This window comes from Cupressus sempervirens, chromosome 10 (assembly GCF_028749045.1).
Source record: "Cupressus sempervirens isolate cs-2001-9-10 chromosome 10, ASM2874904v1, whole genome shotgun sequence".
NCBI lineage: Eukaryota > Viridiplantae > Streptophyta > Pinopsida > Cupressales > Cupressaceae > Cupressus > Cupressus sempervirens.
In genome coordinates, this window is record NC_143127.1 from 531,045,372 (window position 1) to 531,057,517 (window position 12,146).

A 12,146-nucleotide genomic window follows, 5' to 3' on the forward strand; every position below is an offset into this window, starting at 1 on the left:
GAGGCAGTCTGCCTCGGAAAGGTGGACTCTGCCTCTGACTTGCCGAGTCTGAGGCTGACTCGACGAGTCCCGTTACACTGGTTTATCATTGTATTTAATTTAACTTAATCAATTGCAATATTTGTTTCTATGTATTGTGTATATCTATATTTCCAAAATACAAAAACTAACATAAAATTGTTGAGAAAATGGTTGGCACTCCCCTCAGGTCTGATAAGGGGCTAACTGCCTCCTTTGGATTCTAAAAGTCTAGTGATTATATTGGACATTGCAAGGTCGATCTTTTGGTGCAATGACAACCACGCTTGTAACATGTGGTATCGAAGCTTCGTCACAGGCTCAAATCTCTTTGGGTAACGTTGAGAGGGAGACTGTTAGCAAAATGGTTAGTAGTCCCCCTAGATTTGTGACAAGGGGCTAACCGCCTCCTGTGGATTCTATAAGTCTAGTGGTTGTATCGGCAATCGAGAGGTCGATCTTTTGGTGCAATGACAACCACACTTCTAACAAAAAATCTAAAAACACAAAAGATACAAAATTGGAAAACAATATCCAATAGTAGCATTTGAGAAGGAGAAGAACCAACAAGGTTCTTACAGTGGTATTAAAGCTTGCATGCAAAGTGTTGGACAATAATGTCAAAATCCAAAATTGAAAGAAACTAACTAGATTGACAAAGGGTTCTTACATATAACTATCAATTTTTAAGATAACACATTATTTCCATATCAAAATAGTGGGTCGGTGAAGTTAGAACCAACACAGGTTCTTATAGTAAAGTGTTTTGTTGATTCTAGTAGCAATAAGAAGGGAAGCCTTCCCTTATAAGTAGGAGAGATTGTGACTCACACATTGTGGCTTGAACCATTGTTTTGGACTGTGTAATTGATCCTTAAAACAATTAGTTGCAAAATATCCACCCAACAAAATGGTATAGTTTTCTAGTTCCCAAGATTTTGTAGATGAAACTCTCCAATACATTCATGAATTGTAAAGAAAATCAACTTTCAAATTGGAAGGTCCTAGTCTTAACTAGTGATACTTTTCGAAATACATTGGTAGGAAAAACATGTTTCATTTGTCAGAATGTTAGAACCAAAAATGGAAAATATATTATTTTGACAAAAACATATTTTACATGACGTTATTAAATCAAGTATTTTGGATTTTTGGAGCCTTGTGACAATAACTCCAACACCTTGCAAGAATTTAAACCTCACCAGTTCAAGTTATTGAAGTTTATTTACTTGGCTACTATACTTTTAACAAATTATTTGTAGCACACAACCTAAAGTGTATGATGTTTTCTATAAGCTGAAATTAAGAAATTTCCCATTAAGTGGAAATGGCAATGGCTTGGTACTGTTAATAAATCTTGTCTAGACCAAAATAATGTAGTCCATAGAGGTAAGCATATTGAAATATTCTAATGTTTCTTTAATGGTCATCTTAGTTAAGTCTTTGGTTTATTAAATAGTTTCTATTTCCATCTTTAGTTCACAATTGTTTCTTTTGGAAACATTGTCTTTGTAAATTTATATAAGGAGCTTTCATCTCCTTTGTTTAATACAACTACAACAACATCGATTTATCATAGCATGGTATCAGAGCGGGTCGATGGGATTTCATAAAATTTGGCGAGTTTTTAAAGAAAAATTCATGCCTCTTTTGATCTGGAATTTTTTCACAACTATGGTTTAGATCATCAAAAACCATGATGAAAACTTCTTTGGGAAAAGATGAGAATTAAATTTGAAATATTTGTAATTATAAATTTTTCTTTTTGCACTTCTTTAAAATCTAAGTAAAGATGTGAAATGTGACTTTTTCTTCTATAATTAGTTTTTTCTCAAACCTGAATTTTGTTTTTCCTAAACAGTATCATCAGGAGCATAATTTGACATATGAATAACAGAGATTAAAAAAATAAGTATGAAATAAATGGAACATTTTTTAATATGCAAATAAATAACATTAAACATCACTTAAGCTATGCATAAGATGCAGTTTACATGCTTTACGTAAGTTTCCCTTTTGTCTGAGCTCATTAGGATCGTGCTTTTTCCTTGTGCAGATCTTTTGGGTCATCATACAAGATATGATTTTCAATAACCATATCTCAGAATATATCTGTTCATATTTTCTCATGATATATTTTCATTAGGTTATGGATGGAGAGAAAGGAAATGAGTACAGGAGAAGGTTACTGCCTACTTACAAGGCAAACCGTAAGAGGATCATGCCATTAACACCAATTGATCGGTGGAAGTCTCAGAATAATACTGCCAACTTACAACTAGCCTTACCTTATATCAAGGCCTTCCTTAGGGAATGCAATGTACCTGTAAGCTCATTTCTATAGCTGATCTACACTACAATTTTGGAATACATGATTCTTTGTTTGCTTGAACTATTTGTTTTTGCATTAAGGAATCTTTCTATTTAACATTTAACGATATAAATGAAATTGATTGATATAATAATCAAAGACTTTGAAAGAGTCATAGAAATAGAGACTATTAGAATTAAAATGTCTATTCAGACTTGGAGCTATTAGATAAACATGAGGATGATAACATTTCTTAATACAACATTTTTTTCACTTAAAGTGCATCCAATATGAACAAATGTCTGTTTCTGTTTCTCATTTCCACGTAGCTTTTAGCCCTGATTTTTTTTTTGAAATATTTTTGCTAAACAGAATATTCTTGAAAACACAAATTGACTTTTATTGCTGATAAGGACTGATCAAGGATTTCACATCCATTCATAATGCTTTTATCAATGCACGTGGAAAACTTTAATTGCCAGCTTGAAACATTGAGATAAAATGATTTTTAATTCAACTAGCAAACAAAGGACATCAAAATACCTCAATTTAAGTGGTAGTACTGGATGTTGCAGGCCTGTGAGCAGGCTCAGATTTGGACAGTCAACAGCAGAAAACTCTATGGCTCATAAAATACTGTTAGTTTTGACCCAAATTTTTTCTCTTTTAGTAGTTTCTTTGATGGCATGAATACACAGTTTCAGAGTTCATCGATTGTGACATTGGTTTGATATGTGTTTATGCAGATTTCTTTACTTGGAGAGTTAGAAATGAAGAAAAACATATACTGGATGAACAAAAAAGATTTGTGTTTGCGCATAAATTGAAATGATAATGTTCCTTTACTATATGCAAGATCTGATAAAAATCTACATGAAAATTGATACAAAATTCTGAGGTTTCATTGCATGCACCAATTTGTAAATGATTTTTTCAGTGCTCAAAATTACATATACCATTCCAAAAGGATGATGCAGCACTTAGAAATACAGAACAGCATATAGGCAGTGCATTGAATCATTTATGTTGCTCAAATTAGTGCCATGTCTAACATACAAGGTTACTAAGACTAAAATATGTACACACACACCTCCACCTAAACCCCACAAAATAATCATGCACCCACGTACTAGGTTAGCGTGCCTGCACTCATTCCCAAAACCAAACCCAAACCCGAACCAGTAACATAGGTTTTCAAAACATGAATATGCTGATTTGGAGAATTAGGAAATTGTGGAGAAAATACCAATTTCAGGAGCTTTTATACTTTGACTTCTCAGTTGCAGGTTATTTGAATCTTCTTGAAGAAATTTTGATCTCACTGTCTAGTTCAAAGTAGTTGAGAAAGTCATATCTGACACTTATTTCGCTTGATTTGGATGGTAGCGGCCAGATCCACAAAGGTTTGAAGCGGGAGTTACGTCACTAGATCCCTCAAGGAACCATCATTTTAGAGTATTCTAGGTCAAGCCTGACCATGCCATTGTACTTACGAGAATGAACACCTTAAAATCAACTATCAAATTGTTGATTTTTTACAAAGTTACCAAGTGGCCCATTTTTTTTCTCCATAAAGCCATTCCATGTTTCCCATGAATTTTTAAAAAGGAGTTAAGGCTTTGTTTTGTTCCCTAGATCTGGAAATAAAAAAGGAGTTTAAGACTTTGCTTGTTATTGAAATATAGAAATAAAGAAAGGGGTAAGGCTTTTCATTTGAAATCTAAGAAATAAAAAGGGAGTCAAGGATTTTCCTTTTTGAAGTCTACAATTAAAGAGAGGATTTAAATTCTTTTCTTTTTTCGGATCAAAAAAGGAAAAAAATGAGTGATAAAGTCTGAACACTTTAATGAGATAAGTGTTGAAATTAAAGTCTTCAAATAGGAGCATATTTAATGTCGTGATAAGATCTCTATGAGATAAGTTGTTAACATTAAGTTCCTACCCTTGTTCTACTGGCAACTGCTGTCAATGTTCATTGAAGAATTTGTTTTTCTTGTTTTTGGTAAATATGCTTTTTTTGGTGATTTTGAATATATAAAAATAATGCATGAAAACAAAGTAGCTTTTGCAAACCAATGCAAAAGTAACTCAATTAATTAAATATATAACTTGATTGCATATATTGGCCATTGTTGAAAATTAATTAAAGTGCAATTTATGAGAACCTGATTTGCAATGCAGCTCCTTAATCTGGCTAAAATGATCTCAATCCTTAATACAAGGCAAGGAAACTCGAAGGCTTCGATATCCGGAATGAAAGTTCAACTCCCAATTACCATGCAATTATTGCTCAAGGTTTGGCATCAAGACTAGAGGTTTACACCGCTGCAATACTAGGAATGGCTGCCTTATTAACACCACAATCTCTTATCTAGAGGCTGTTATTTTTATTTGCTGGCTATCAATTTCAATCTCTGCCACTAAAGGTGATAAAAATAATTCAAACTTCTTCAAATACAATTCAATTAATCACAATCATGGCTCTTGGATGGAGCCACAAACGACCACAAAGATGGATCTCTCACCATCTCTGATTTCAGAAAACTCATGAAGAATTCCATTCTTCCAGGCTGTAAATTTTGAAATCCTTGCATCCAAGAAACTTCCCATTCACAATTTTTTTTATCAAATGCATAAGTATGGATTGATTTTGAGCAAGTTGACCGAATAGCTTCACATTCACTTTTCACATAACTTACATCACTTGCTTTTGATGAAGGTTGATTTTCATAATTTTCCTATGACCGAAGAACACAGTATTGAATTTTCCATCCTTTACCTATCCAAAATATCCCATGATTGGTGGAATTATGACATCATTGGTCAGGGTCGCTGAAGTATCACCAGCTATAGTGAATTCACTCACAAGCTCGTTAGTAGGTTTGATAAAAAAACATCTTGGGTGGCATTTCAAAGAATCGACTCATCTTAAGAAAATTGGATTTGTAGAAGACTTTGCTAATAAAAATGAAAAACTATCTCCTAGAACCCCAAATATTGGGGGAAGCAATACAAAAAGCAATGAAGGTTGAAACCAATGCTTCCAAAGATCTAATGGTTCACATAGGAATGAAGGGCCAAGGGACAACTGAGTAAGCTTCATCCATGCAAATGACAATGGATTATCAGACATAGATGCCAAAGATGAGAGAATTTACAAAAGAAAATATTATGTTTTAAATATAAAAAAGTAAAGAACTATGCGAATTGTAACCTATTTTTCACTTACAGGCTCAAATCAGGTAGAGCTATGCTTGCTACGGGGTAATCATTTTTAAATCTGATTCAGTACTATATGCCATAGTATAAAAGACAGTTACTTTGATCCCATTTATTGCATAAATTCTATATTTTATGAAGAAAAGAGAAACTACATGACATCAATTAATATATTATCAGACATTTTTTCTGTCAATATAAATCTTATTCATCAAAGTATTCAAATGCTTTGAACAAGCCGTGAAACTAGCTAAAGAAAACAATTCAATGCTTGAATTTACAGTATGAATACATGTGTGAAAAATAAAATGAGGCATAAGACTCATGGGGCCAGTCATTGCCTGAATGACTGGTGAACTTGCTGATGCTTTGACTCTTCATGCTCTAGCTTTTCTCTACTCCTACTTACCAAGAGCAAGACCTTGCAATCACAAAAAAGAAATATGGTTAGATCCAGGGGATCTAAGCAATGACTAGCTTGTCATCAGTTACACCTCATTCAAGCATCCATACTATCCAAATCCAAACATTGTTCTACTTTTCTAACCAGTTTGTGTCATGTACAGTGAAAAGTAAATCAATGACATGTGGATGTAAAATGTAGCTCCCACAAGGGTTCGAGCCCAGCGTGTCATTGATCAACAAATATTAGACAAAAGGCAAGAGAGGTATATAATATCAAAGAGACATGTTAATTTATTACATGAAACCTTTTATTAATAATTATATTATCATGTATATCACAATCAGAGTAACCATGAATTGTTTAAGGGACAAGACTCTTATGGCTGAAACCGTACAGTCCAGAAGATATGACATCTGCTATGTTTAAAGAAACATGAACATTCATTTTGAAGCAAATTGACTTAAGAGGATAACATACAGAGAAAACAATGGAATTATTCAAAAAAGCTGACAGTTAGTATGATTAAACATGTTGAAACTAGAGCCCAGAAATCCATGAAAATAATCAGACATAATAAAGAGACAAAACTAGAAAAGAGAACACCAGAAATATCCTGGGAAAACCCTTCGAGAATGAAGGGAAAAACCCAGCCACACAACAAAATATATCTTTATTGATAATAAAAGTTCAAGTGTGCAATGCTTATTGCTTGATGCGAATATATAACAATAGAAGAGACTCTTCATATTCTAACCAAAGATCTCTTGAGTTTCTCATAACTCCTATAATTAAATATGACTTTTCGAATATTCATGCCTCAATGCATGTGAATGACACATGTCATTTACGTTTATAATATTATAAATTAAACTTTAAGTGTCCTTCTCAGCTGAAGATGACAATAATGATAATAACCTTCATATTTCCAGAGATAAAGATCTCTATCACAGCTACCATCTTCAACACTCCCTCTTAGCCAGAGAGAGATCTTTAGCTGAACAATCACACAAGACTACAACCAAAATGTTAATGATGAAATCTTATCCCATATATTCTATAAGATTCATGAATAACAATCAATCACATTCATTGAATCGCTCAACATGAAACCTTGTAACATTTAATCTCATTCATGGAATCTCTCAACATGAAAAACTTGTAACAATCACTCAACATGAAAAGATTTGTAAGACTCACAGCTAAGCCTTTGTTCACAGACTCTCTCAATGTGAACTATCATGGAATCTCTCAACATGACATCAACTCCCATCACGGAATCTCTCAACGTGATGACATCATGGACTCTCTCAACACGATGATTACTATCGCATAGTGAAAGAGTTATCATAGCTGATCTTACAATCTCATTTATTCACACAAGAATAGAAACATGCATAAAACAAGACTTAGTTCCTTTTAAGTCTCAAATTTTACAGATATCACAAACATCACAATCATAAATGAGAATAAAGGGGATTCCATAGACACTCCCTCTTAACTATGAAGCCTCCCTCTGAAGCACAAGCTCCCTCCGAGCTTTGTATCTGAATGCAATAATATGTCTTTGAAAATATCTCCATCTCAACCTATTGTTTTTTTTCTTGTTGCATTCTCTACAACCATGAGAGATAAAAGATCAATCACTATTTATAATCAACATTTATAAATACTGAATGGTAACCACTCTAGTTTTTGACTATAATAGAATAAAAAAAAAAAAAAACATAAGCAATTCATGTAATACTCATCTCTGCAACCTGTACCCATACAGAGTTTACACATATCAAGATCAAGTTCACTCATTATCATAGCCCTTTTGCTCCTTCTGTTCTAAATTTCTACTGTCGGGAATAAGCCGATACAAGACTCTTTCTCACTTTTACTTTTGAATAATATAAAATTTGCTCCTCTAACCAAACTGCATGCTCTGTTTGATTCAGATATCTAGTTCTCAGAAATCGCTTTATGAAAAACCTGCTTAACGTTTCTTCCAAATTTTCTCCCGTATTCCCTCCATTGTGCTTTCTGAGCATGGGAAGGTTATATACACCCACAAACAGAAGATTCACACTAACAACAACTGCAACAATTATTTTAAGAGTCGATCTATTACAAACCCTAGAAGCATTACAACACCCGATATTATGTTCTTCAATATCCTCGCATCTGGCTACCCCTTTGCTATTTTGTTTTCCCATTGTTTTGCATTCAGAGTTACCACTACTCACGTGAGGGCCAAGCCCCCACAAGGTCATGCTCTGGCTTGAAGTTGAGAAAAAATGCCTCCAGTTACAATTCCTTTTTGGGTATAAAAAAAATCACAGGACCAAACACCTAATGCTGAAAAATTGCCACAAGAGACTCTTCACGAGCACCCGCTTCAAATCATTTAGAACATGTGAGGGCTTTGAGATTGATGCTTCCGTCTCAGTCCCATGCTTAGCACTCGAAAAGTGACACAAACGATAAACACAAATAAATCTTCTCAAGAAGAAAATAACGGAAGAAGCTAGGGACAACAGAACACGACATGCAAAAATTCCCAGAAACTAATCGAGATTATCATGAACACATTTAACATATGATGAGGAGACAGGACGAAGAGGAGAGAATAGTATATTGACATTACAACTGAAATGCCACACGTAAGCTTAATGGACGGTGATACCATAAAAGGCAGTTACAAAGATGAAAAGTTCCCAATAAAAATAAATAAACTTACGTAACATGATCCCTAACAATTAAAAATTGAAGACCTGTGAAAAAAGAAAAACCCGGTGGTAACAAAAGACAAAATAAATCTAACCGATCACAATAATATCTTGAAACATGAACAAACTACGATAAATACATTTTGTGTTTAAATAAAAACAGTGCCGAGATGGCAACACCAACGAAATCACATGATCTAGATAGCGACAATTTTTTTTTATCGAAACCAAGACTACTGCAACGAGTTCAGTACCAAAATCTCGAAGCTGCAAAAGACCATGGTACAAAGAACATGGAACTCGTGCATGATTCCTCTCTAGATATCCAAATATTAGAAGCTTAAAAATATCCAGAGATTAGAAACTGTTAGAACTAAAGCCAAAAGTCAACTGCACAAAAGTTAATGAAGGTGAAGCAGTACAAAACATTCGAACAAGAATATCATGAGATTCATTCAGAAATAAATTTTTAAAAATCAGGATCATCATAAATAGACAATCTATATAAAATTTAACACTTCTATATAGAAGATATCATGACTCTGATACCATGTTGAAACTAGAGCCCAGAAATCCATGAAAATAATCAGACATAATAAAGAGACAAAATTGGAAAAGAGAACACCAGAAATATCCTGGGAAAACCCTTCGAGAATGAAGGGAAAAACCCAGACACACAACAAAATATATCTTTATTGATAATAAAAGTTCAAGCGTGCAATGCTTATTGCTTGATGTGAATATATAACAATAAAAGAGACTCTTCATATTCTAATCGAAGATCTCTTGAGTTTCTCATAACTCCTATAATTAAATGACTCTTCGAATATTCATGCCTCAATGCATGTGAATGACACATGTCATTTACGTTTATAATATTACAAATTAAACTTTAAGTGTCCTTCTCAGCTAAAGATGACAATAATGATAATAACGTTCATATTTCCAAAGATAAAGATCTCTATCACAGCTACCATCTTCAACAAAACAGAGTAGGTTGAAAAGCTGTTTAAGGGACATTTTTCTTATGATTGAAACCTTGCAGCTTGATGATAATAGCATACAGTGTAATCAGCAAGAGGTGATTAAGTGATGTTGAGATGCTGCACTGAATGGGAGCAACAATGGTGTTGGAAGTAGTTAAAGTGAGAGCAAGGAGATTCACAACATCTTGTGCATGATGGGGACGAATGCAGGGCAAGAAGTTTTGATTCTGCTAAATTCAAAAGAAAATGATTTCTAATAATGTGATAAAATACTTGTGAATTTGGCATTAGGAGAGCCTCATCATTGTTTGCCACAAACCTCGAGGCTTGAAAAGGCTGATACAATCTCAAAAGGCAAGAACACAAAATCATGGACAAAAGAGCTAGAAAAGATTGCCCCCCTTATTTGCCACATAGCTTTGCTTTTGAGCTTATAATTATAGATCCCTTCTGAAGGGAAAAAGGGTTAATTGACAAAGCAGGTTATATGATAAAGAAATAATAATAGTAATAAAGTTTGATATAATTTGAAGAGCTTAATTTATTAAACGAAAACTAAAAATCGAATGTAAAAAAGGTATTAAATAAATGTAAAATTTATAATGCACCAAGTTTCTCGCATTAATCTATACTTCAAATCATTGATATGATGCTTCAAATGTAACTTATTATTGCATGCAAAAGAATTAAAGAGATGCCCATATATGAGGAAATGACCACTAAATAGGAGCAACTCAAAGTTAAGTTTAACCCACAATCCTAGTAACACAACCACCACCACATCAAGAGGTCAAACACATTTTTAAGAGACTCATAAGTTGCTAAATACACTAAATAATGAACTCAAGTCAAATACTTTTGTAAACATACTCTAATAGCTATACATGTCAATCCAAGTGTAGCTATACATGTCAATCCGATTCAAATCTTCTAGACTAATAAATTACAAGGACCTTACTATTGCAACTACATGAGAACAATGTGTGTTTTAAAATTAGAGTCCATAACTCTTGACTGTAATAGTTAGGTTAATTCCTACAAATACTAAACAACTAAAGTTTCTAAAAAAGTGTTGTGATTCCCAAAGTAGATATAAAATAATGCCTAATCATAAAAATAATAATTGATGATAGACTAGAAACTACACTAATTAATTTGAGTGAATAATACCTCTCTATTTATTAGATAGTTATAAAAGAAATCAAACATTAATAAAATGAACTTCTAACTCAACCCTTAATTGATGTATATGTTAGTTAATGCTAACTCTGAATAAGATAACTACTTTATCTAACTCACCTAATTTACAAATTATTCTAATCAACTAAACTTTCCCAGAAAAATAACAATATTAATTACCTACTTAACCTGATTTCCAAATAGATCATTTACAGAAATAAACAAATTTCATAAACTAAATTTTTTCCAATACTAAAATCACTAAAACACCACATAACTACCAAGGTAGCATGTCTCTTAGCTAAGAGAAGCAGCTGATGAACCTTGAATGAGATTGTTAGTAAATAATGACATGTCTTGTTCTCATTATTATTTATTTTCCTTATAGAATCTGTTAGCTGCTTAAAACAAAGTACGTGTATCTTCTAGTAAATGAGATCATGAATGATGAGATTTTTTATTTTGACTTATGTGCATCGATTAGTACATTCCAATGAATAATTTTTTTTTCAAAAAGAAATCATTCGTAAGTTTGGTTGTGCACAAAGATGTTTTTATTAGGTTGTGAGTTGATAAATATAAAAAACAACTGCCGACCATGATTCTATGCTAAAACAATGTAAAAACAAAGAAAAGTTGAGTTTTAAATAACTGAAAAAATATTTTTAGAAAGAGGGCAAGCAAATGGCGCCCGCTTGTGCTCTGCTTGGCAGATGGATAACAGAGGGTGGGTGAATGGCGTCTGCTTGCCTGTGTTTGAAGATCAAAAAATTCAAATGAAAAGATTACATGCTTGGCAAAGACATTACTCTGCTTGGTGGGGCCAAAAAAAGGTTAGCAAAGATTGGAAAGAAATAGTAAGTGACAACCTAAATTAGAAAAAAAGAGATGAAAGTTTTCTTCTAAGTTTGTGCAAGCTGTTTTTGTTCCAACTGCCTTGCTATCACGTTTTTTAGCAACTTTTCTACATTTTTGGTGATTCAAAAGAGGGTTTTTGAGCTTGAAAGTTTGAGAGAATTGTTTTTAACAATACATGTTCTTCCTGAAAATTATGCAAGTTGAAATGCATGGTTTTCCCCCAAATAAAGAAATTCAAGAATGCAACTCATTTGTAAGTTTATTTTGCGATAAATAGTTAAAGTTTTTCCTTTACTTGCAAGTGGATTTTAAAACTCCACTTGCAAGTGTTTATCAAACACAAATGAATTCTCTTTTCAACCTGCAAGTGGGCTTAAAAAACCCAATTGCAGATAGTAAACCTTCCCAAATTATCTTGTAATTGGATTTAAAAATCCCAATTATAAGTAAGAGATACC

The 12,146-nt window shown here is 33.1% G+C and overlaps 1 protein-coding gene across 2 annotated transcripts in view; it reads left to right on the forward strand.

Annotated features, from left to right (window-relative positions):
* Positions 1 to 12,146, forward strand: part of LOC149534983 (5'-3' exonuclease family protein) — a 76,518-nt gene that overhangs the window by 23,583 nt on the left and 40,789 nt on the right. For both annotated transcript variants that reach the window (XM_089803937.1, XM_089803936.1), the window contains exon 2: positions 2,165 to 2,344. In XM_089803937.1, coding sequence (XP_089660063.1) covers positions 2,165 to 2,344 — 180 coding nt within the window. The remainder of the gene's footprint in view (positions 1 to 2,164; positions 2,345 to 12,146) is intronic.